Genomic DNA, 27,295 nt, shown 5'->3' on the forward strand with positions numbered 1-27,295 from the left:
TCTAAGCGACTCGCCAACACTACCAGACTACGCCAACATTTCAAACACCTTGAGGCCAGTGATACGAAACTCCACGGGTCACAAGGCTCAAGTCAAACTCCATTTCAAAGGACTGCTCTATAATTTATTTCACTTTCCCTAAAGCTTCTAAGTTAACCAATTTCTATCTTACATGAAGGATGCTTCTGAAAACGAAGTGTTTTTAACATTCAATCCAACTCGTCGACTGTATTTACATTATACACAACTACAAACGCATCTCTAAATATTGTTAAAATACACTTTTAATCATGGAATAAAAGGAGACACCAAATTTCAAAGACTTTGAAGCCACAGATACTCAAAAGCTAAATGACTTTGGCCCTTGGCTGCTTCAGTGTTAAAAAACAAACCAAAACAAAACAAAAACCAAGGCATATAAGTTTAAACAAGCATATTTTGCTTAAAATTATACATGCAATTATATATGCAATTTTGCTTAAAAATATATACGGTCTTCACTGCAAAATTTGTTACTACGCTATATGTTCTAATTAGCTACTCAAATCTACCTCCTATTAAGGACATATTTCTGTGGATTGTATAATATTAATAATTAAAAGTGATGGTGGCATTTAGTTCTGAACTATAGCCCCCAAGGTTTGGTTTCCTACTGGGACGATGGGGTTAAGAACCTGACTTCTCACTTAATTTCTGTACATTTTTGCAATGTATAATCAAACATTCCCATACGATGCACTATGGCAGCAAATATCTAAATTTAAGTACTATAATAGCCACAGTTTTTTCCATAATATTCTTCATATGCTTTAGATCTTGCCTGCATGCAGCTTTGCACCGTTTAATTAAATAGGTTTAAATGGTATAAACCTGCTTGGACGTACTTATTATAGCGTCATTCCATTTAGTTTCAACTAATTCTCAACAATTTAAGTAGCTGGGCTTATATTAATAAAAGAGCACCTGCAATAAGGGTTTGTCCTGGTTCTAACAGACACTTTTATAATTCAGTTTTAAGATTAACCAGAGTCGGTTGAGCGCAGACACGTCTTTGATTGCACGCTCATGGCTTCATGATAAGTTCTTTTCTGGCCACAAGGCCCATCAAAACTTCTCCATCATTTTGTTTCTTGGAATTTTGATTCCTCAAAATCATATTTCTCAAGGGATGGGGAGTATATTCTTCCCTACTCAAGGTCTTGGAGAACATCACCTCTAAAATAAATACCTTTAAAAGAAATGTGAATTATCGTTCATCACTTTACAGGTCAGCTCAGGGCAGCAGGGAAGTTTGACATCTTGAGGGTATAAATTGTTCGACGGAAATACAAAATCCATAAATATTCTTCTTAGCACATGTTTGGTGTTTTGGAAAGGCCACAAAAACACTTTGTTTAAATGTTTCTTCCACTTGTACCATCACACCATGTTCAACATGGTCATTTGTACCATCACGCCATGTTCAACGTGGCCATTTGTACCATTACACCATGTTCAACGTGGCCACTTGTACCGTCACACCATGTTCAACGTGGCCACTTGTACCATCACACCACCACAAAAACACTTTGTTTAAATGTTTCTTCCACTTCTCTTCCTAATCTGATCTTCTTCACGTTCAGGGTTAATGGCAGTTGAGGGTGACCAAAGGGAAGGTTCCACCACAGATGCTGCCTCATGTCAGACCTAAGGATGTATTAGACAAAATCGGCTTCCACTCTAATAAGACCTTTGACCCTTCAGCCAAAAAAACCCCCTAAATATTAGGAAGAATTGGATGAATGTATTTTTTAAGTATGTTTTCTGCCTCTCTTGCCCCAAGGCTCTGTGAAGGAGTTGCTGATCTCCACATCTCCTCCGCCTCTACCTTTTTTCAGCATCATACAGACGCTGTCTTCAACCTCAAATCCGTGGTAGGGAAGTGCTGATATAGAAGTAAAACAAACACAAGAAAGCATTTAATTTAGATCATGAAAGACCAGTGGTCTGGATTCTGAAGGTTGCATCTTGACGTGGTCAAATAACAACCATGGAGGACTAAGGACATCAAGACTTGGGAAAAAAACCCCATTATTAGGAGCAATTATGATGGAAGATGGGGCAAAGGATGGTCTCTCAGGATCAACGTCATGTTAGGTAGGATGCAAACATAGAAAATGACATTTATTCACAATCTGGGGCACTGTGTGGGTGCTGCTCATCTCCTGCCCCTCTGGATGGCATCACCATACAAATGACCACGTTGAACATGGTGTGATGGTACAAGTGACCACGTTGAACATGGTGCGATGGTACAAATGGCCACATTGAACATGGCGTGACGGTACAAATGACCACATTGAACATGGTGTGATGGTACAAGTGACCACATTGAACATGGTGTGATGGTACAAATGGCCACATTGAACATGGTGTGATGGTACAAGTGACCACGTTGAACATGGTGCGATGGTACAAATGGCCACATTGAACATGGCGTGACAGTACAAATGACCACATTGAACATGGTGTGATGGTACAAGTGACCACATTGAACATGGTGTGATGGTACAAATGGCCACGTTGAACATGGTGTGACGGTACAAGTGACCACGTTGAACATGGTGTGACGGTACAAGTGGCCACGTTGAACATGGTGTGATGGTACAAGTGACCACGTTGAACATGGTGTGATGGTACAAGTGGCCATGTTCAACATGGTGTGATGGTACAAGTGACCACATTGAACATGGCGTGATGGTACAAGTGACCACATTGAACATGGTGTGATGGTACAAGTGACCACATTGAACATGGTGTGATGGTACAAATGGCCACGTTGAACATGGTGTGACGGTACAAGTGACCACGTTGAACATGGTGTGACGGTACAAGTGGCCACGTTGAACATGGTGTGATGGTACAAGTGACCACGTTGAACATGGTGTGATGGTACAAGTGGCCATGTTCAACATGGTGTGATGGTACAAACGGCCACATTGAACAGGGTGTGATGGTACAAATGACCATGTTGAACACGGTGTGATGGTACAAATGACCACATTGAACATGGTGTGATGGTACAAGTGGCCACATTGAACATGGTGTGATGGTACAAGTGGCCATGTTGAACATGGTGTGATGGTACAAATGGCCACATTGAACAGGGTGTGATGGTACAAATGACCATGTTGAACATGGTGTGATGGTACAAGTGACCACATTGAACATGGTGTGATGGTACAAATGGCCACATTGAACATGGTGTGACGGTACAAGTGACCACGTTGAACATGGTGTGATGGTACAAATGGCCACATTGAACATGGTGTGATGGTACAAGTGGCCACGTTGAACATGGTGTGATGGTACAAGTGACCACATTGAACATGGTGTGACGGTACAAGCGGCCACGTTGAACATGGTGTAATGGTACAAATGGCCACGTTGAACATGGCGTGATGGTACAAGTGACCACGTTGAACATGGCGTGACAGTACAAGAGACCACGCTGAACATGGTGCGACCATACAAGCGACCACGTTGAACAGATGATGCGTTCTCCCTAGGAAGAAAATCTGCAGAAACAAGACAACTTTTCCGCAGAAAGTTTAGTAGCTAAACCAGGACACTGTTTAGATTCCCTCCATTTTGGGGCTTCACATACAGCGACACCCTCTTTTCAGAGCTGAAAGTACCTACATTTGCCATCGCCCAATGCATTTGCTGCCACCTCACTCAAAACCCACGTTACTTTAATGATATTTTGGTAGCTGAACTTTTGGTGTCGACGCTGTCGCCCTGGCCGGGGGTGATGTGCCAGGGACACAAATCTGTCCTGGTCCAGCCACTAACACTCCGATGACAATTAACTCTTTTTCTGTGCATCTCGGTGCCTCAATAATTAGGGACATTTTCCAATGAAATGAATGGAAGTCAATGGAATTGGAAATACATCATCAAGAGAAGGGAAAACCCATGAGAAGTGCTTTTAACACCTAAAGCAAAGCTTGCTCTGTCAAGAGACAAAAGGCTTTTACGTCTCCTCCTTATACACATTCTGTGAAATTTTAATGTCAAACTAGAATGCACTGAGATAAATTTTGTACCATACCAAAAAGGTGTGAGTTGATGGCATAATGGCATCGCTGCACAGCACGTCAAGAGTGTACAACAGAATGCACACCAACGACAAAATACTCATTGACACAAGGAAAATAGAAGAAAAATAAAGGCAGCTCAGAAGATGGTCATGAAAATGAAATCTCGGCCTTAAGCACCTTAGCAAATGCGAACTTTTCCATTCTAAAGCATGAAATGTGGCCTCCCAAGTGTGATTGTTCCATCAGCTCCAATATCAGCTGCCAGTCACTAGTTGGCATTCGAAACAAGATTTCCCACTTATTGTATGAGAGTGGTTATCTGCTGGCTCCCTGCCTCGAAATCCTGAGATAACGTGCAGACTCAAGCCGCGGTCCCACTTCTCGCACGCTCCTAAGCTTGAAAATACACATAGTTCACCAAAGGGAAGAAAAGCAGCCTGAGAACTTAAAAAAAAACATAAAGAAAAAATGAGGCCAATTTTCACCTATCATGATGATCTCTAAATTGCCTTTAATAAGCTTCTGCAATAAAACAGGGAGCCGGGATTGCGGGCTGCTCGTCTGCAAAGGAGACAGCTCTATCTCCACGCCGCGGTTTCTGCCTCCGTCCCGGGTATATTAACTTCATTTATCTCCTCCCACAGACTGAAAGGAGAAATAACCAGCTCTTGATTTCAGCACCTGCCCTTTATCTCTCTCTGTTTATGCAGAAGTCTTCTAAAAGGCTAATTACTCAGCCTGGACTTTCCCTGCCTTCTGCAGTACACGGCTAAAAGCATATGCTTAAAATAATGTTAATTATACTGTTTGTCTCCAGTCAGATCGCCCTAGGAAGGAAAATACGAGTTAGATTTCCCATTTCCCAATAATTGTTTGCTGAGAAAACGCAGAATATCTTTCCTAACACAAGCACAAATATATAGCTATATATAGACATATATATCTATATATATATGACCTACTCCTACACACACACGTTCACTTTGCATCCCATGTTGCTTCCCACAGTGCGAAGCAGCAGGAGTACCGGGGTGTGCTACAAAACCGATAAGCTCCATTATGCAGATCAGGATCGTGGTTTTAAGTGGTGTTATTTTTAGTTGACATGCATTCAATGTTTAAACTACAGTCTGAACAACGGACTCAAGCTCTGAACGCACGTAACGCCTCCTGAATGCTGACTTCCTCGGCAAAGGCTGAGATAAGCAACTTGAAAACATTCACTGTATTTATCTGTGCATACATTAGGTACTTATATATAAACCTGAGCTGGTGAAGATGTCCCTGCTCATGGCAGGGGGGGAACTGGATGAGCTGGGAACGTCCCTTCCAACCCAAACCATTCCCCTATTCTATGATTCCATATCCTGGAAGGACTTGTTTGAGGTGTTGCAGGATGCTCCACAGCCCCATGTGCCCTCCAGTCTCCTCCCCTGCTAAAGATATGGATTAAAGCTTTCTCCTTTATTTAGCTGCTGAAATTCCTCGGAGTGCCAGAGTTACTTTAGTCTGATGTTAACACGATCCTGTCGAGCTTTAGAACGGTTTCTCCTGAAAACCTCACAGGCTGGAACGGGAAGACCTGAGGAATTATGAGACTCCCAGCAGAGAGGTGCAAGGACAGAGGACACGAAGACTCACAAAGTCATTTCTATAGGACAGAATCACATACTGCTCATCATTACGGTTATATAATGAAGTTATTTGCATTTACAAATTAACGCATGACATTAAAGATACCAAGGTCAGCGCCACCAACTTTTCTTCATATAGGAGTAAATTGTGCTGACTCAATTGTTGCTCAGCAAAAAGATTTGGAAAAAAATAAGATAGAATACAGTAGGTTTAAGTGGACAGTGCAGAAGAATTATGTGCCAGATTGACTGTGTCCATTTGGTAACCTTGTCCCCATAGGTAAGTGCTCCAACTCACACAAGAAGCATCCTTAAAATCAGAAGTACCAGACTGCGTGGTGAGGATTTACACAGCTTGTCAAAAAACGTTGATTTAAGTGGCAATATAAACACGTCATTTTGAATGCTGTATATAATTAATGCATAAAATGTAAACCTGATGGGATAACAACATTTCTTTAACTTGTGGCCCAACGTGTGGGTCAACTGGCGCACTAAGTAACTGATAAAACCACCTTTTTTTAACCTAAGGAGCTAATTTATTTAGTGATGGCTCTACATGATGAAAGAATCACTGTAGCATCTTAACATAATAACAATAACAATTGCCACAGGGTGTTTTACAATTACAAGGGCATAAATAAATTACCGGCCATCGCCAATGGCCGTGTGTCCTCAGTGAGTCTTATCAGATGGTATTTTTCTAAAGTTATCACAAAATAAGTGGGTCTTGAGACGATACTTTCGCTCTCTTCTCATGGAGTAGGAATAAAAACGGTTCTGCAGAAAGCAGAGAGTATTTAAAATACACTTGGCACAATGGAGAAGCAAAATTTTGCGTGTTTAAAAAAGCCACATAATTCCCATTCAGTTACTTACCTACTCCCAGAGATTTCATTATTGCAGTATTTAATCCATTAATGGATTTTAGCCTCACAAAATCTGTCAAGTTGGTAAATCCCTCGTGAGATCTGAGAGGTTCTCAGAACGGAGGGATCTGCTCAGGATTATACAGAAAGTTCATGATCACCTTGACTAGATTTTCGGGTCCTGAATTGATTTTCAGTAGGTTGGTTAATGCTGAACTAAAGCACCAGAAATGTATTTTTGTAGCGTTTTCTATAGACCCAGACGGAGGTGCAGAAGATTAGAGAAAGAAGAAGAAGTTAATAGAATAAAAAGAATGATTGAAGTTTGGTTACAGCTTAATTAAATAACAGATGGAGAGGTGAGACTGTGTCTTTGAGATATCACGAAGAAAAAGTCAACCTCAGCAAATATTAATTCAATTTAACAACTGATCAAGAAAACTCAAACGTTTAGCACAAATGACAAATTTAAATTAAAACAGACGCATACAGGCAATTCACAATGCTTATTGATAGGAAAACCAATGTTTTGACACTTGGATATAAAGGGGGTGTGTGTAATTGATTGGAAAAGGACATTTTAATGGATGAGGTCTCGAGCACTTACTCTTAGCCGGTCTTTGGGCAAAGCAACAGCTCCTTGCTTGATGATTTCCAGAACTCGCTCCACCGACAGTTCCGCGCCAGCTTGTTCTAATCGGGAGCTGAAAAAGCTGATCACCTGGAATGAAAAACCAGAGCACAGAAATAAATAGGAAAGAAGAGATCTCGGCATTAATTTACACACAAAGCCGTCACCTTCTTGCCCTACATCAAGACATCTTAGAGAATAATCATGTTATTGCTTGTGCTTGACTTCGTTAATACCAAATTAGCACAATTAGCAGTATTCTCCCACAGTCATTTTTAATGCGGAGATGACTTTACAATTTAACACACACAGCTTAATTAGTAAATTCACATTTTCAAGTACTGCGCACTGATATACACTTGTATTTCTATCTGTCAGTACTTCTGTATGTCAGTATTTTTGATGCCTTCCAGTCTTATAGTTTGGGCTAGAAATCTAATTTTCAAGCATTAACGTAAAACCCTTGTAGTTCCAATGATTTATGGACAGAGGCTTTAAGACAACTATTAAACATCTCAATACAACTACGAGAGTCTACGTGACTTGCCTGGGGGTTTTGGAGCATCCAAAGCCACAGCAATTAGAGGGAGAAATAAAAAAGGCCACGAAGCCCATCTTGTCCCCAAATTAAACACCTGATGTCCCCAATGTACCTTCCCCATCACAAATTCCAGGCCCAAGGACCTGTGCGTTCCCTTTCGACCTCCATGGATCTCCCTCGTGAGGCCAAGTTGATTTTCACCACATTTCCCTCCCCACCCCCTTGTCTGTGCTCCAGCTGGTCCTTGTTAGCTAGAACACAGTTAGGTCAGGCTTTAACTTTGATCCCACTCCAAGCTCAGCAGGTCGCAGCAGAAGTAGACTTCCCACCGGCATTTCTCCATGTGGGACATCAGAAGATCTCCATTTCTAAAGCTCCTTTCATCCCAAAAGGACACACTTTGCAAACTCCATCCCGTATCCCAGAGGAACTCATCAGTCACGCATCCGAAACTCAAAACAACTCAAGAAGCGTATGGGGCAAAGTTTCAACACCTACTTAGAGTCCTTTGAGGGTACCACAAGATGGTCAGAGCTAATCGTTATGGCCTTTCTATACGTGAACATCTGGCTACTCCTTGGTGAAGCTACACACAGATTTTGCTCATGCTACTGGCACATTCTCCAACATCTTGTAGGCTCAGGCTACCAGTAGGTTCTCCAACATCTTGTAAGCTCAGGCTACCGGTAGGTTCTCCAACATCTTGTAGGCTCACTCTACTGGTAGGTTCTCCAGCATCTTGTAGGCTCACTCTACTGGTAGGTTCTCCAACATCTCGTAAGCTCATGCTACTGGTAGGTTCTCCAACATCTTGTAGGCTCAGGCGACTGGGAGGTCCTCCAACATCTTGTAGGCTCACTCTACTGGTAGGTTCTCCAACATCTCGTAAGCTCATGCTACCGGTAGGTTCTCCAGCATCTTGTAGGCTCATGCAACTGGGAGGTCTTCCAACATCTTGTAGGCTCACTCTACTGGTAGGTTCTCCAACATCTCGTAAGCTCATGCTACTGGTAGCTTCTCCAACATCTCATAGGCTCGTGCTACTGGTAGGTTCTCCAACATCTCATAGGCTCACGCTACTGGGAGGTTCTCCAACATCTTGTAGGCTTTGGACAGCTCTCTTCTGAAAAACCAGTCATGTCCACTTGTGTCTGAATCGCAGCCTCCAGAACATCGAGTGATCTTTGTTAATTCTCCCCAGTAGAATTGAGGAAAAGTGTATCATACGACAAGAATCTCTCCTGAGCTCTGTTTTTTCTGTGGTGAGACACAGCCGGAGCCAGAACCCATTATCTTAATTATGCCTCCCAGCTCATAAAACAAAGATAACTGATAGCTTGATGACTTTGGGATTCAAATTTGTTCTTCTCTTGTCATCCCTGAAATCCCAGCCCTTGTTTTGAGCAGGTCAATTTGCTGGATGGGAGAACAATTCTCTCTAGAAACCGAAGCACCAAGCAAGACAGAGATGCTGGATGTTGTTTTTTGGGGTTGTTGTTGGGTTTTGCCTTTTTGTGTGTATTTTGTTCATAGGAAACAGAAATTACCGAGGAAAATGGGAAGAAACAGCTCATTCAAAGAGCGTGAGGAGCTCAGCGTGACGGTGACACCGTTTTGGTAGAGTCTGGGACTAATTGATGGTAGAGGAGACACGGCTTGTAGGGAAATGAGAAAGTTGCCCACAAACTTTCCAACATCTTGTAAGCTCATGCTACCGGTAGGTTCTCCAATATCTTGTAGGCTCACGCGACTGGGAGGTCCTCCAACATCTTGTAGGCTCACTCTACTGGTAGGTTCTCCAACATCTCGTAAGCTCATGCTACCGGTAGGTTCTCCAATATCTCATAGGCTCGTGCTACCGGTAGGTTCTCCAACAAAAACCCCACATTCTTCCGACATTTCAACGCTCCTGTGTTGTCAGGAATCTCTGTGAATCCCACCCTTGCTTGGGGCGGCTCCTGCGGAGAATCCGTCATCCCACCAGGAGCTTGAGTTCCACTCGACCACAACAAAAGCCAAATTTCATGTTTGGCTTTTAATCAAGATGATGAAATTCTATCATAACACCTCTGCATAAAAAACTGAATGAAGCTCACGGATACTACCTGAATTCTTCTTATTTTGGAAAGTCAAAGCTTCCAATTTTAATGGAACACTTACGTTTTTGTGGTAAAGGTACTAATCTTGGTTGAGTTATATTTCACAAAGAACAGACCTATGATAGGCTTCCAATATTTTCAGGCTACGTCAGTATTTCACAGAACTCTGAATAGTTATTTTTGGTATGCAGTTAAAGACTGAAATGAAAAATATCGACTTAAATAACAAGACTTATCTCTAAGAATCATTTGTCTTACTACTTCAGACAATACAGAACTGGAATAACTCCCTTTCTAACCCTGAGAAGCACAATATCCCAGTGACATACTCAGATACCCAGTGGGTACACCAATTAAATTAAAAACTAAAATAAATAAAATAAAATAAAATAAAATAAAATAAAATAAAGCAAAATAAAATAAAATAAAGCAAAATAAAATAAAGCAAAATAGCTATATAGAGGAAGATATATACACATACACAGAAGAGTAATATCAGTAAGAAACCCAAAAGGCGTCTTGCATTACATCCCAACTGCCCAAGCTCCCGTCTTCTCTGTAGCAGGTTTAACACTTTACATAATTATCTTCTTAAATATAAAAGATGCAAATGAAAGCTTAACATAATATTAAGGCAGAGTAGCACTTTGAAAGAGCTTTAATTATCTTCCATGCATAAGTAACAGAGCTACGTTTAAAATAAGAATGAAAATTAACAGATTTCAACTCCTTGTCCACTTAAAAAGAAAAGGAACCAGAAAAAGTGAACTGGGTGGATAATATTAAATGAGTTTCAAGTTTTCGCGCATGCTTTAAAACCCAACGCTGAGCATATTAAGGTATAGAAAAGAGTAAATCTCATGTCAAACAAACCAGACCAAGAGATGGTGTCCATTTTTTGATATGCTGAAAATTATTTTTCTCAATTATTTGGGGAACAGGTCTAAGAAAATGGAAAATAACCGCAAAGATTGCTTAGGAAGAAGAGTAACTTAACGAGAAGAAGGAACTTAACGAGTTGCTGCAAATTACTCGTATCCAAGTCACGCTTTGAGCCAAAAAACCCTCTCCGTGCAGGGAAAATAACCCATTTTAAAAAGCTCACTCTCTCCAGTCTGGCTCCCATATTAACAGGGATTAAAAGGCATGTTTAATCATGGCTTAAACAGCTCCTCATCGGGAATATCTTGTCAGCATTGAGATGAAACAGTGGATCTCCAGTGCCTTGCCTTGTCCTGACCAAAGAGTCTAATTCTGGTTGCGTGAGCATCCCAACCATGTGATGGGTTTGGTCACCATCAGCTCAGGGACCTCCAGGCTTTGTATTTATATATTAATTAGTATAATTAATATATTACTACACCATTCATATACTCAAGATCTCTAAACAAACCCTGGTTTCTACAGTGATTTCCAAAAGCGCTTTGCAGAAAGCTTTTCTATTGAAGAGATGAGTTTTGCCCCGGAGACTCAACTTTTGCCCTTTTGTTTTCTAAACAATAAATTTACAAAATATTTCCGGATATTAAAAGTGCTACAAGAAAATTAGAACGACTTAAAAGAGACATTTAAGTGTTGGGAGATATTTTTAAAGATGATGAGGTAATAAACACAATGTCAAGATGTTGCCTCCACTTGGGTTCTTCCAGTGCGATGCCCCAGCCCATCCAAAGCCATAACTCACACTTGAGCTCCTTGTTTTCTCCTCCAGCTAAAAATAATGGTACAATTCGCTTCTGCGTCCTCTGCCCGCAACGGTCAAGGTTAAGAACCAAAGCTGATTTAAGATGGGGCAAAACTGCTCCAAGTGATTCAAAAGTAGGAGAAACACAAAAGGTTTAGCTGCAAATTTAAGTTTTTCAGATTCACCGTGAAACGAGGAGCAACATGTTCAAAGACACGTCAACCTTTTCAAGGTACGCGGCTCTTCTCATCCTCCCACTTCTAGTAAAGAAAGCGAGGAGAAAAAAATATCACTTATTTAGCCCGGCCCTTTTAATCAGCCGGATCAAAGTGTTTCTAAATAAAAAACCCCATGAAAGGTCAGTTCTTGTGTTCATTGCAAGTCCCGAAACACAAGTTGCTGTGCCAGACTCAAGGCAACTCAATGGATTGTAAAATCGAGCGGGGCAACATCTTCAGAGAATGAAATTCCAGAAGGAAATGGCATCAATCGGATCCTTTGCACCACTAAAGTGTTCCTCCCGACCTTCTGCTTTCTATCCGATTATTTTGCAAGCAAACTTCTTGCAGCTCCTAGTTAAGCTTGTTCAATCGCACGACATCTATCGCTAAGAAATCTGAAAGTCATGAAAAGACAAGCTGAGTTCTCACCATGGCCGTGAACCAAACCTGCCTTTCGGAATTACAAGGGAAAAGTCATCACTGAATTCCTGACACATCTGAGGTTGCCGACCAAACTAGGGACCACCTCTAGAACAGAGACATATAGATGGGTCACAGCTGAACCATTTCCCGGGATGAACGACAGGAATCACAGCATTCCTCTTTGTTCCCCATCCAGAGGAATATCCCGTTTAGCTAAACGAGATGCGCGATACCCCATAAAGATGACTTTCCAAAACGAAAAGTAAATTAATAGGAAACAGAAGGTATTTTGATTTCAGTTTCTTCTGTAGAGCATTAACTGTTCCCATATGTTGCCAATGAGCTGGCAATGGTGATTTTTAGCTTATTTATAAAATGCCAGAGGTAGATAAGTAGTTCTAAATAAGTAGTTCTATACAATCATGGCTCTTAAACATTTACCTATTCTTTGCCTCAACATTGAAGCGCACACAGAGCTCACATGTTATCACCACAGTAACCTGAATGCATCAAATCCTGAGACCAAGTCCTTAATTACTGTGGATGAAGTTTATCCCATAGTTAACCCGGGCAATTGTCACCAGTCTGGGCAGTTGTTGGAGCTGCAGAACCATCTCCTGGACACCTACAGAGATGTTCTACTCGGTCTCCTAGCGCCATGTCATCCTGCCAAACGTCTGCTCTCCAGAGATCTTCGAGTCCCTGCAAACCTACCGCAGCGCTTCGTTGTTATTAACATCGGGAAGTCTTTGCTTACGACCTGTGAATCCACAAGTATGTGGAAAAGGTTATTTCCTTTCCCTTCACAGCAGCGTTTTATTTTAATAATATCACATCACCTTTGGCCTTGGCTGATCAGCGCCTGTTCTATTTGTCCTCAGAGGTCCTGTTTCCTACAGCTCTTGTTTCTCCCTAGAATTTCTTCCATGCTGCTGGTTGAACATGAGCCAGTGTGTGCCCAGGTGGCCAAGAGGCCACCAGCATCCTAAATTGTATTAGGAATAGTGAGGCCAGTAGGACTAGGGAAATGATTGGGTCACTGTACTCAGTACTGTGGAGGCCAAACCCCAAATCCTGGGGGTAGTTTTGGGCGCCAAGAAAGGCCTTGAGGTGCTGGAGCGAGTGGAGAGAAGGGAACGGAGCTGGGGAAGGGACTGGAGCACAAGTGTGATGGGAGCGGCTGAGGGACCTGGGGGGTTCAGCTGGAGAACAGGAGCTGAGGGGACACAGGGACACAAGGAAACGGCCTCAAGTTGCCCCAGGGGAGGTTGAGGTTGGATGTGGGGAACAATTTCTTCCCCAAAGGGCTGTGGGGCATTGGAACAGGCTGCCCAGGGCAGCGCTGGAGTCACCATCCCTGGAGGGGTTGGAAATACACACAGATGAGGTTCTCAGGGACATGGGGCAGTGCCAGGGGTGGGTTAATGGCTGGACATGATGATCTTACAGATCCTTTCCAACACAAGTGATTCTAAACCCAGAGTAAGCCAGCTAAGACGTCACTAGCACCATAAGATTTAAAGGACACCTCTGGGCTTCTCTTCTTTGCATACCCACCCAGGACTGCAGCAAACAACCCCTTCTATTTGCACCATCGGCTCCTCATGACTTCCTTCTCAGTACATTTTCCAACTAATTTTGCATCCAATTTTTAGCATTTTCACCTCTTCAGTGCTTCCTGTTTGTCTGATGGGAACATTGTGTGCAACAGAGTCAAACCACTAAGTATTAAAGTCAAGAAATGTCATAACCGTTTTATAGATTCTTGACAAGGCGACCTGGCATCTATTGTGTCCAAAACTCTTTACAGATTGCACATATTCTGTATTTTGATCAGATTTCCTCAACATAGAACTTGCTGTCTGTTAGTATTTCTGTAGGAAATACAAATCTGGACTATAGTTTAGGATCGGAGAATCTTACACCCAGCATAAGGAGGATTCTGCTGAAGCACAGAGGGATGGCAGGGTGATCCAGAGCATAACACGAACCTCATGTGGACCTCTAGTGGCATCTGATGATGGAAATTATACTCATGCTTCCACTGGAGTGTGGGTGGAGACAATCCAAATGTATTTTGCTGTTTAATGACCACAAAAAGTGGAGAGAATCAAGATGTAGCACGGCCCATTCAGACATGGTTTGGGGTCCCAACTCTTCCACTACCAAAGATGCAACATTTACCATTTACACCTATGATTTATAAGCTTTGGGCCACCAAATTACATTGAGCACAGCAGCACAGAGCTCCTTGATACATGGGAAGCTGGTGGATCCATCCTGCTCTGAATAATCAGTCTTGGCTACAGAAAAAGTCCCAAAATCCTCTCTCTTACATCAGGTTGGGATGGAAGCTTAAATAAGAATATAAGAGCAGGTCAAGAATAGGGAGATCCACCCTGTGAATACATCCTCCCAGCTTCCAGTAACATACATTTTATGTATTTATTGAGCCAAATCTTTAAATATATATATATTTTCCCCATAGTTTTGACTCTTTTTGGAGCACATCTACATTTCAGACACTCACAACAACTCAACTCACGTGGCCATGAGGATGGAGCTCCCACCTCCATCACTTTCGAAAACCTGGAGCAAAGTTTGGGAGCCAAGAACTCGGTTCTTCTCAGCGCCCACAGAGTCCCAGACAAACTCCCCCTTGTGTACAGCAAAACGAACACGATTCGACACTTTCTCAAGGGATAGGAAGACCGGTCACAACATTTTGGCTGTGGCACACAAGACCAAGATAAACTACGGGATGGTAGCGCTGCCGATGCCGTGTTTAGCTGCAGGACGTGAGAGGGTAGGAGTCAGCTGAATGTCATCTTTTATTCAGATCTGCAAGCCTGACAGCTCTCAGTGTTTGCCAGCTGGTGACAGGTACATTTAAGAAAAAAACGTCTCTTTTTTTGACATCTTCGCTTCTCTAACAAAGGAGCTATTTAAAAATTCAACATGCTCCCATGGAAAGCTTTAAATAGTTACTGAATGTAAGTGGCATTATGCCGTAACCTAATATTAGATAGTTTTAGATAGCGACCAGAGAAGGTGTCTATCTCAGTCAGGAATGGAAAAGAAGAAGTGAAGAAGAAGAAGAGAAAAAGAAGAAGAAGAGAAGAAGAAAAAGGAAGAAGAAGAAGAAGAACAAAAAGGAAGAAGAAGAAGAAGAAGAAGAGAAGAAAAAAGAAGGGAATACAAAGGGAAGAAGAAGGGAAAAAGGAAGCAGGAGAAAGAGAAGAAGAGGAGAAGAAGAAGAGAGGAAAGAAGACAAGAAGAAGAAAGGAAGAAAAGAAGAAGGGAAGAAGAAAAGAGGAGAAGAGAACAAGAATAGAAAAAGAGAAAGAAGACGATCACGACTTATCTTCACTACAGTACCATCTCTTTACACATATTGAAGACATCTTGTCCTAATCAACCGGGCAGTATAACGCTGTATTCTGTAGCTGCCAAAAATTCGGAGAGTTTTGAGCTCCGAATCCTCTGCTCTCCAAGCTCTTGCATGACCAGAAAACACGAAGCGAGAACAGAAGAGGAAGAGGGAGGTACAGAGGAGGATTTCAGTTCAACACTTAAAATTCCTTTATGGATCATCAGAAATCAGTAAATCTGTAATATTTTAAAATGAAAGCTACTTCAAGCATCGCTCAGCTCTGCAAATACTGACTTGACAAAAGAGAAGTATTTATTGTGCTTAAAAATCTGTTATTTTCTATCAAGTGTCATTACTTGGGTTCTCAATACAAATATTAAAACCACCATCAGCTGCAGTAGTAATTAATAAACCACTGTTTTCCAGAGTCATAGTCCATGAAGGGCCACAGTGCTAACAGCTTCTGATCCACAGCTATTTTTGGTTTGTCTTCTAAAATGTTTAATTACCCTAAAGGGATTGATGTGGAGAGACACTTCTTAGGTGAGAGCAACACACAGATAAAGGCAGTTGAATGTCTGCTCATAAAAAATATCCCTCGTATTCATTAATAAACCAGTGAGGGGATTAAGAAAAAGACTGGCTGATGATGGAAATGTGTTATTTCTTCCATGAAAGGCTTTTAACAAGGGGTAGTTAAGAGAAGCTGGTGCTGTCCTTCCTTAGGGGAATGAAAGATGTGTCACTGGTTGGGAATTCCTTACCAGACGCATCCCAAACTCTCCCAAATTAAAGATGTTGCCCAGAAAAAAAATGACAGGGTTGGGTCCAGTCCTGGTGAACATCTTTATTGATGATTTAGATGAGGGGATTGAGACCATCATCAGTAAATTTGCTGCTGACACCAAGTCGGGAGGGAGTGTGGAGCTGCTGGAAGGCAGGAGGCTCTGCAGAGGGATCTGGAGAGACTGGAAAAATGGGCCCATTCCAACGGGATGAAGTTCAACAAGGCCAAGTGGCGGGTCCTGCCCTTTGGCCACAACAACCCCCTGCAGCTCCAGGCTGGGCACAGAGTGGCTGGAGAGCAGCCAGGCAGAAAGGGACCTGGGGGACTAATGGCCAGGAAGCTCAATAGGGGCCACCAGTGTGCCCAGGTGGCCAAGAAGGCCAATGGGATCCTGGCCTGGATCCAAAGCAGCGTGGTCAGCAGGACAAGGGCAGTGATCCTTCCCCTGTGCTCTGCATTGGGGAGGCCACCCCTGGAGTGTTGTGTTCAGTGCTGGGCCCCTCAGCTCAGGAAAGAGATTGAAGTGCTGGAGGGTCCAGAGAAGAGCAACAAGACTGGGGAAGGGACTTGAGCACAAGCCCTATGGGGAGAGGCTGAGGGAGCTGGGCTTGTTTAGTCTGGAGAAGAGGAGGCTTAGAGCTGAGCTCAGCACTCTCTAGAACTACCTGAAGGGCAGTTCTAGCCAGGTGGGGCTTGGGCTCTTCTCCCAGGCAGTCAGCAATAGGACAACGGGGCTTAAACTTAAATTTAGGCTGGAGATTAGAAAGCAATTCTGTGCAGAGAGTGGTCAGGCATTGGAATGGCTGCCCAGGGAGGTGCTGGACTCGCCGTCCCTGGAGGTTTTTAAACTGAGATTGGACATGGCACTTAGTGCCATGATCTAGTAAACGGACTAGAGTTGGACCAAGGCTTGGACTCGATGATCTCTGAGGTCTTTTCCAACCCAGTCCATTCTGTGATTCTGTGAAATACTTTCCACCTCTCAAAAGGATAAAAAAAGATCCAACAACCAAGTGTAAGCACCCATTCGACAACGTATCACTCACCAGATCTATATTTTGCATGATGTCCTGGAAGGAAGGGTGAGTTCGAAACTGCTCAAACAGATCCCGCTTGTAAAGCAGCGCGTACACCAGGTTGGGGTTGTGGTGAAGAGAATTGGTCAGGCAGGAGTTGATGATCTCCAGCATCATGCGGATCACTTCTTCGATCACGTTCAGGTCTTGTGCCTTTAAAAAACACAAGAAAGGGAAAAAAAGGTCAGCGTGCCCTTTTCCATCGTAAAATAGATGAGGTAATAAAGGCAGAGCACAGGTAATTATTACTAATGGAGCTATTAGCTGGTTAACGTCTCAACAGTGAGCAAATCTGGCGTGCCTGTATCTGAAAGAGATCTGTTTTCTCCCGTAATAACCCAAATTTTAAGCGAACCGCTCTAGTCTTGAGCCTCAGAGCTTGATTCTCTCAACAGGAGTCATCTTCTCACGCCAACGAGAATTAAAATACTGTCGTCAGCCAAATTCACTAAGGGTTAAGTGAACTTAATCTTTCCAACCCTTCCTATGGTAAGTAAACATGAGGATTTCCTCCTCTTTTAATAGCTTTGTCTCAACCCCATGAATTACCATTGTAGTGCAGCAAACTATGGCAGAAATAATGGCACACCGTACCATCTTTGGTGGAATGATTTGAATCCTGAAATGTCCAGTAAGAGAAAGATCGATGCAGAAGGAAGGCAATTTAATGATAGATGAGAAAGCCAATACATGTTTGTGTTTCAAGGAGAAAAAACAGGATGTCTCTTCTGTTATGAGACAGTGACAGTGATAAAGGAGCAAAACACACGTAACCGAGGGGCAAACACAATCCTAAAATTACATTTGGCCTTTTGAAGGCAACAGCGATGCTGATGTGGCTCCCAGTGAAAATGAGTTTGACAGCCCTGACTTAATCTGTCAATGGCATCACTTGCTATAGAAGAAACGCTCTTTACATTCAAAGCACAGATGGTTCCTCTGTCTGTAGCTGCGTGCTATGAAATAACATCCCACGGAGAGGCTGTGAAATGTGTATAATGCAAAATACTACACAAAACCTAAAATAATTGCTTCAGCTGGAATCTGAAGAAAAATCCAGACCTGGCGGATTTATCTGTGGAGTGGTAAGTGCTTATCAAGCTGGATTTAATTCAGAATATGGTATATGATGGTGGCTTTGGCATCATTCTCTCCCTAAAGCTGCAAGAAGACCTAGTGGCTGAGACACTATCCTAAAATACAGAATACTTTACTTTTGCAGCAAGATTATGATTCAGGATCAAGCGAAATCTATACAATTATCAGAAAGGTAACGAGCCCCACAAGTTCTTTTCAAGAATTAAATTATTTTTGATAAAATATATACATTCAGGCATACAGAAAGCATTGCTAACCATCTTCATGTTATTTTCAAGGAAACACAGACTCTGATATTGGGCAAACAATTAAAAGTTACTAGAGGTTATTGCTCAGTAATTAATGTTTTTAGAAGCTGATGGACAGAACTGTTTTCAGCTACAGTGTTTCAGGTGAAGAATCTGGGACCCAAATGAAAAAGTCTACATAGATATATATATATATATAAGTTATTTATAAGCATGAGCTTCATAAAAGACTGGGACTAAATCCCAGCCTTGCATATATGTTATCTGGAGAGCCGTACGCTCCTATAATTAGCGATTAAAGCATTTGTAAAGGCTTAATAAAACAGGAAAAAACAAGCAGAAAGCCAAGACCAGCGTCAGATGAGACAATGGAGAAACGTCGTAAGAGCCGATAAAACGCTGCGGTGCTTTTGCTGCCCCGCTATCTCCAGTATCTCCGCATTCACAAGCGGCGTCACCACAGATAGAAATAAGGTTACAAAAACATTTGGAAGTGGAAGAGAAGTTGTTTGTCACCCCATGTGTTCACTTTTAGACCAGCTGAACCCAGCTGAAATGCAGAAAACGTATGGCCAAGACAATATGTATGGTAGGTACAAATACCTGTATGGTAGACAGGTCTACCACATCAATCTTGTAGGACTATTCTTTTCTTTCCTGAATTGGCTGTTATACAAAATGAAAAGTCAGATATTCATTTTTGGGGGGGACAGGTAGGCCAGTTTCAATCTATTAAATGGTACATTTAAATGAGAGGGGAGTTAGAAGTTAACAGCATTTTCTTATTTACAATTGCCAAATTCAACGTGGGAGTAAAATATTAAATTATGACAGTATTCCTTTACAAAACAGGGCTCAGCTGCCTCTGTTGACACTGGTAAGAATCAGTCCTTCACCTCTTTTTGTTTATTAATGTCCATAAAAATAATTATACCCATCATTAAAAGAAACGCGTGAGCTAAAGCTCTGTACCAGCTTTCTGAGACCGAAATCTTGCTTGGTAACCACCTCATGGTTCCTTTGCAGGATAGGAATTCAATGTGGTGCTTTTTGCCAAAAAGCTTCATTTTTAAGGCAAAAAGGCAGATGTTTGGTCATGTTGTAGTCGCACAAGGGACAAACTGAGCAGTGCCAGCTATAAGCAATACAATTCTGGTTAATGCGAGCCTGGTTTTTTGTTGCTAAAGGAGAAAGGAAAAAACAAGCGATAATATCAGAGAAAAGAGAATGAAAACACGTCGAGCACAGGAATGAGAACATCATCTGGAAAAAAATAATCCGAGTTCGATAAACACTAACAAGGAAGACACAGGTTCTCAGCTCTCAGCAATCTTGTTGCTTTCCTTGCTGCGATGTAATTAATAATTAGCATGACATCCTCTTGGGCAAAGACTTCCAGATAATTCAATATTTAAATAGTGCTGAATGACACTGATGTGTCAAAAGAATTGAAAAGTATATGGTTTATAGAATATCAGTCAAGCAGCCTAAACATCAAAACCCAGTTTAATATACGGTACCCGTCTTCTAGTTCCTACACTGGAACATTCTGAGTGCTCATCCTGTTCATTTCATTTGACGTGAAATTAATTTTATTTTTATTAATTTTATTTTTATTAATTTTATTTGTATTAACTTTATTTTTATTAATTTTATTTTTTATTAATTTTATTTTTATTAATTTTATTTTTATTAATTTTTAATTCTATTTTTTAGAGAACTGGTCAAAAGAACACGAATCTCCAGCTTCTAAATCCCACTAATTCCTAAGAGAAAAAGGAAAACATGTCCATGTGTCACTGAGCTTAACTTTGCTCAATCATCCCTCATAACTTGTACCGCCTAATAAAAACTGAGACAAAATGATTTGGGTTTTTTTGCTTTCTTTCCTCCTATGCTAGTTTATATGGAAAATAAGTCATTTGAAATCCGAATTTCGGTCACTTGTGATGTTATAAAGAGATATTTCTATGCAAGAGTTGGCTCTTGGACCCGGGTACAGGCTTTTAAGCAGGATTTGTTGCCACAGGACAAGAGGTGATGGTTTGAAATGAAGAGGGAGATTCAGACATATCGCTCATGGCACTGGTTGGACTGGATGAGCTTCCAAGGTCCCTTCCAACCCAAACCATTCGATGATTCTATTCCATGAGTCTAAAAAGCATTTGGCGTAGCAGGCAGGAGCGCGTCATGGTCGTGTTGCTGGTAATGGGATGGAGACCACTCATCCCCAGAGCCACATCCGTGCCATGAGTGAGGGAATGAACCAAAGAAAGATGAGGATGAAGGTGGTACAGGCAATCTTAATAATGGCTTTTCTTTATTCTGAGTCCTTAACCCATGATGCCTCATTCATGTGATATATTTTCAGTGAGATTCCCCACTCCATATGCAAACATATAAATCTGTAATCGTAAACAACTACTTCCTTCATGACGCACGTATGACTTGAAAGGCAATTTTGTCCTCAATAGAAAACAAAGGATACACGTACCATGTACTTAGCATTTATAAAAAAGACTCAGAATGCCGATTCTAAAAAGCACTAGTGCACAAACTTCACTCTCATACTAAATCCACACGATGCGTTACGATTAAACATTTATTTATTGCAAGAATTCACTTAAGTGCAATATTTTTTTCCCCCTTTTTTACCTGAATGTATAGTAATCTGCAATCCAAAGCAACAAATCATTCTAAGCCTAACCTTTTAAAAAATCAGAGACCTAACAGTGCACCTTTTCCTTTGTGGAAATGCCTTTGTGGGATCCATAGGAATGGTGCTATGCAGCGTACAACAATATATAGATATTCAGGATGTTACTGCCTAGTAAAAAATCCTCACTTCTCACTGCAGCAATTCTCAAGGAAACTGATATTTTTGGCTAAAAAAACATGTTGAAATGGTACGATGCTGAACGCTATCGAAAACGCAGTTATATATCTATATATGTATATATCTAAGGTTAGCACAATCTGAGCAGGATGTAGCTTATCAGGCTGAAAAAACAAAACCGAAGCAGGGATGGGTAATGGAATACGTTATAGCTGTAAAATGTATATAGGGTAAAAAAGGAAAAAAATCAAGAAAGGCGCACTATAGCGAAGTCTTAATCCAAGAAACCTGATAAAATAAAGTGGAAGAGCCGCCTATAATAGCAGAAGAAATATATGATGGAAATACAGGCTGACAAACCCCACAATTCTGAACTTACTGCTTAGGCAAATGCTGCTGGTAACAGGATGCCTTGAAATTTGAATTTTCTAAAGCGTAGATTTCTTTACGTTGAAGCTCGGTGGCTTTAGGTCACAATTACCAACACTGCAGAGCCCTCTCCTGTGGAGCGAGGGGCACACACAGTATGGAACAGCTCTAGAGAAGCTACTTAAAGGAGCTTTATCTTGAGATATTTTAATGTTTCCCTTCCTAAAAACTCCACAATTCAAAGCAGCAAAACCACCTCTGAATTTCTACTTCCCCAGCTGGCCCTGAATGTCCCCTCAAGGCCATTTTGTCCCTTTGGAAGTCAGCTGGGGTGAAGGAAGAGCTGGAGGATGATGCGGTGGGTCCAGTATTTGGCGTAGCAGGCAGGAGCGCGTCACGGTCGTGTTGCTGGTAACGGGATGGGGACCACTCATCCCCAGAGCCACATCCCTGCCATGAGTGAGGGAATGAACCAAAGAAAGGTGAGGATCAAGATGGTACAGGCAACCTTAATAATGGCTTTTCTTTATTCTGAGTCCTTAACCCACGATGCCTCACTCATGTGATATATTTTCAATGAGATTCCCCACCCCATATGCAAACATATAAATCTGTAATCGTAAACAACTACTTCCTTCATGACGCACGTATGACTTGAAAGGCAATTTTGTCCTCAATAGAAAACAAAGGATACACGTACCATGTACTTAACACTTATAAGAAAGACTCAGAATGCCGAATTAACCTCAAACAGCTCCAGCCATTCTGGTTCTCACCAGGGAAAAAAACCCAGAGGAAAAATTCGACAAACGACTCCATATCCATCACCTACATCCACAAAAAGTCTAGATGAATGGACAGCTTCAGTTCATTTTCCACCTTTTTTTTTCCAGCTAGCTTTATAGATGTTAAGGAGTACTTCAAATAATTATATTTTTGGATATTCAGTACTTAGCTCTTTCATGCTTGCCCGTAACACAACTATTATAAACTCCAGGATGATAAATTCCATAGAACAGATGAGTTGACACTCCAGGGAATTTCACCTTGATAACATCATTTAACAGCATCCACAATTCTAATGATGTAAACTTCCCTTTCCTCTTCATAGGGGAATTTCTACAGTTAAATAGTTTCAAATCATTTACTTTATTTTTAGTTACTTTAAGAGAAGCATCCACATCTTGTTTGTATTAGCTTTGGGGAGCTTCCAAGAGAGCTGTCTGAATTTCCTGCGTTTTCAGCAGAAAATAAAACCTTCAACAAAATAAACTCGTTCTGTCGAACAACTGGAAGAGCAGAGGGGAAAGAAGGAAGCGCCCAAGAAAGCTGCTCTGATATTTAATGCGCAAATGAACTTCAAAGCCAAGCTTTTGGTGACAGAAATCTTATCTTTATCTATTTTACTGGCACAATACTCTGGCTGTTGTATGTTAAACCCAGATAACTTTCAGTCATAATGTTGAATTGTGGGAAAATAGGTATTAAGGGAAAAATTGCAGGGTTTGCACTGGATATAACCTCAATATCTTCATCTCTTCTTCTATCCATGCACCTTAAAATTCCAAACCTAAACCAATTTTACATTGAAGTATTTTAATTTATCCTCTATTTCCCTACAAAGTCAAATTCCCAAATGAACAAAAAATTCATAGATATTTACCTAAATTCCCACAGTGCTTTACTGATTCTTCATGATGCTTCATTCTCACAGCCCTGTGCCCATTTTATAGAATCATTTTGGTTGGAAAAGACCTTTAAGATCGAGTCCAACCATTAACCCAACACCCAAAGGGATGAAGAGGTACTTAAGTGCAGGAGAGATGCAGAATTTGGTGTTTTGGTGAGACCGGGATTCGGTATCACGACTGAAGACGGTGTTCAGTTCCACAAACCAGGATTTAGATAATCCCTCTCTTTGGCATTTAATCCCAAACTCCATTCTTGGGAACCTCCCATCTAATTCAAGTGTTGAATTCCACTCTGGAACACAAAGGGGTGACAAGTCTCCTTCTCCTAAGATGGTCAAATGACAAATCAAATCAAAGAAGATGATTTTCAGCCCAAATAGCTTCAAAAAAAGTAAATTATTATTATGGAAGGCATCTACTCAAGGTCAAACTTCAGAGGCTGATCTAAGCCCACCAAAAAGCTCCAGAATAAGGGGAACCACCAGAGTACCCAAAATACCGACAGTCACCAGCTGGGGACCCTGTCCATGCATGAACATGGTATTTCCATGGTATTCCCCAATAGGAATCGCAAGGTTTCGTTCGGTTCGCCCGGTAGAACAGGAAAGAACAAGTTCCATATGCAACCCAGCTCCACCATACAAAGGTAAATAGATTATCGCGATCCAGGCTTAATTAACAGAACCTGACTACCTTGAGCAGAGTTTAACGACTTTAAAGATGTTACTCAAGTGCAAAAGTTTCTGATTCCAGCTCAGCTGTAAAATATCACTAGGAAAACTATTTAGAGACGTTATGCAGTAATTACCACCACGTGAACTGAAATTTCGACACTTCCTAATTAGTTTTTACTTTAATTGCATAGCAGGTCTTATATAACCTTCACTTAAAGTTTCACAGTTTTGCATTTAATATGTGAATGTTATTTAAAGAAATCTCTTGACCTTAAAGACAACTCCTGATGAACCTCTCTAAAGCAATTGGTCCTCTAAAAAGGAACGAGCTTAATTTTGCAGGAGGGTACAGTCGCTAACATACACATCAACATTTGTGTTTTACTACGTACTTAAGTCCAGCTTTAAGAACTTTACAATACCGAGCTTAATTTTGCAGGAGGGTACAGTCGCTAACATACACATCAACGTTTGTGTTTTACTACGTACTTAAGTCCAGCTTTAAGAACTTTACAATATCGTTAATGTGTGCTTGGAATGGGTTCTTCTCCTTTTTATCCTACGTGATATTTAACTGAAGTACAGAAGCTCCTGCTTCTATCCTGAAAAATAAGACGGAAAAACATGACATTTTGCAAAAAAGACCAATTAGCAATTTAAACCAAACAGTTTTCTTCACATTTTCCCTTCACACCTCCCAAATTTGCCTCCCGACAGTCCACCAGTTACAGGAATGTAATTTATCCACCAGCTGATAGACCCAGCATAATCTCTGACTATAATATCAACTATTTTCTTCATGCTTGGTATTATATTTGGCACTAACAACTATGGCACTCACTGCAAAATATATATATATATATATATATATACACACACATCTAAGAGCATATTTCCAATGAACCAACCGCTGTCATTCAAGAAAATGACTCAGTGCTATGGATTTTGCACATCTATTTTCAGTGTCTAAGCAATTTTAATTGAGAGAGTATCAAAACTAACTGAATAAATCCCAACCCTCACTAAAGGCAGCAACTAGAAGCTGAAATCACAAGTTCTCCACTGGTTCTTCACCGATCCCATCTCATGGTTCGACATCTTTGCCGTGACATTTCCAAACTGTCATTGCCTTGCAACTACGACACGTTTCCTTCAATGAAAGCACCACTTTGAGTAATTTTCACCCTATTTAGAAGAAAAAGCATCACAACCAAGACTGCGGAATCCAAGTCCTCAATAAGTGAAACTGATTGCGTCAAGTTTCCGTAATTTCCATATAATACAAACAGAAGATCTTCTGGTCCTGATGACGCCCAGGAAAAAAGTCAGCGCTGCTCTCCTCCCCAAAAAAGTTCTATATTCTTGCTCTGAGGGTGAAAATTGCTCTTGAAATTTCTATGGGAGGCGTAAGAAAGTCCAAAGGAGTCAGGAGAGCAGGTATTTCCATCGTTACAATTCGCGGAACATCAAGAAGGCAAATATGAGATTACTGCTTCGCTCAAATACGAAAAATCTCCGCAAAGGTAAAGTGAGTGAAGATATTAACAGATTTAACCCACTGTTGTTCATACAGAACAGAAGGTGACAATGTGCACATAGAAAAATTTTGATGCTAGTGCAGTATTTCTTTAATGTTTTAGCTCCTTAAATACTATAAATAAATAAATGTCGGGTACCAAATAATCAACACTTGGTTCTGGTCCTGGATCCTCAAACTGTATTGAGCAGGAATACGATGCTTTACAGCCAACAATTTACCCCAGGGCTGAAGAGAAATCACAGCGAGTGCTTTTATTTCTTCCGATATATTCAGATATAGTAGCAGGGTTAGAAAAGGAATTGAGAAATACAACTCTTGGCATGTAGACTACACTAATTCTTTCACCGGCGATAGATAAATAATGATGTGAGAAACCTATCATATTAAAAAGTCCATTATTTATCTTTGAAGTGGTCTAAAGAATCTATAGGAAAGCATTTTTAAAATAGAAAAGTCTAAAAAAAAGGTATTGATTTATTTTTCTCTTACCACCTCTTCAAAACTAGTCATTGCCAGTAGTAGTAATATCATTTATTCTATTAAGACGGGCCTGAAAAACCTCTGTAAAATTTCAATAAATGCTCTCACAGATCAAATAAAATGCAAATAGAAAGGAGATGAGAAATATTTAGGAAGTCTCACGTTTTGGTGATAAAAGTTAAATTTTGTCTAGGTTGGTTGATAAAGTGACTGATGTGGACAAGATGAGAGACCATGGAGCAGCACGTGGGTATATCGGACAGTATATCGGACATCCATCTATCAGCTCTTACTCGTCAAAATCCTGTAAGCAATGATGTTTGTCTATTCATTAAGCTAGGTTTTCTAATTAATTCTAATTAACAGACTCTACCACAAGGGAAGATGGTGATTTTTTTGTGGAAATATAATAGCTCATAAAATTTCCATGAAGCTTTTTCCCATGGGGACGTGACATGAATCTTCTTCTCGTCTCAATTTATCAAAATCTAAAAGATTAGCATGGGAATGGGAAAACTTGTCATTATTTGCTCAAAATGTGGTTTTTCTAAATCTGTATTGAGTAACATATGATTTCTTTGCAAGTGCCACAGATAAGTTGCTGGTGTGTAGATTCAAAACCTTGTTTTAGGATCTGCAACATCCATTATCTTCGATTTATCTGATGGGAAAAGCCAGACTTAAGATTTTGATTCCTATTGCAATGAAAAAGATTAAATGTAACCTGTAATCTATTGTAATCTAAATGTAACCTGCATCTATTTATGTGTTGATGCAAAACTCCTCCTGCTGTTGCTTTAAAATCAAAGCTGCAGAGTTAAACCCTCAAACCAGACTGAGAAAGCGCAGGTTTCCCCTTATCCCAATGTATTAATAGATATGTTAAGATATAATTTAATTATAAGTTCACTGTCATTACACAGAGTCCTTTAACCATCG

The 27,295-nt window shown here is 40.9% G+C and overlaps 1 protein-coding gene across 10 annotated transcripts in view; it reads right to left on the reverse strand.

Annotated features, from left to right (window-relative positions):
- Nucleotides 1-27,295, reverse strand: part of DYM (dymeclin) — a 153,003-nt gene that overhangs the window by 23,383 nt on the left and 102,325 nt on the right. For 7 of the 10 annotated variants that reach the window (XR_013923509.1, XM_080362048.1, XM_080362050.1 and 4 more), the window contains 2 exons: nucleotides 17,391-17,573; nucleotides 7,193-7,306 (listed from right to left, as the gene is read on the reverse strand). Coding sequence is in view for 9 of the 10 variants with exons in the window: in XM_080362048.1 (XP_080218174.1) it covers nucleotides 7,193-7,306; nucleotides 17,391-17,573 (297 nt within the window). In the remaining variant the exon portion in view is untranslated. Of the gene's footprint in view, nucleotides 1-4,065; nucleotides 4,728-6,285; nucleotides 6,497-7,192; nucleotides 7,307-17,390; nucleotides 17,574-24,866; nucleotides 24,939-27,295 lie in introns of those variants that run through there. The other 3 variants (XM_080362054.1, XM_080362052.1, XM_080362055.1) reach the window with 3 other exon arrangements.

This window comes from Nesoenas mayeri (genome assembly GCF_963082525.1).
Source record: "Nesoenas mayeri genome assembly, chromosome: Z".
In the NCBI taxonomy this organism is placed as follows: Eukaryota; Metazoa; Chordata; class Aves; order Columbiformes; family Columbidae; genus Nesoenas; species Nesoenas mayeri.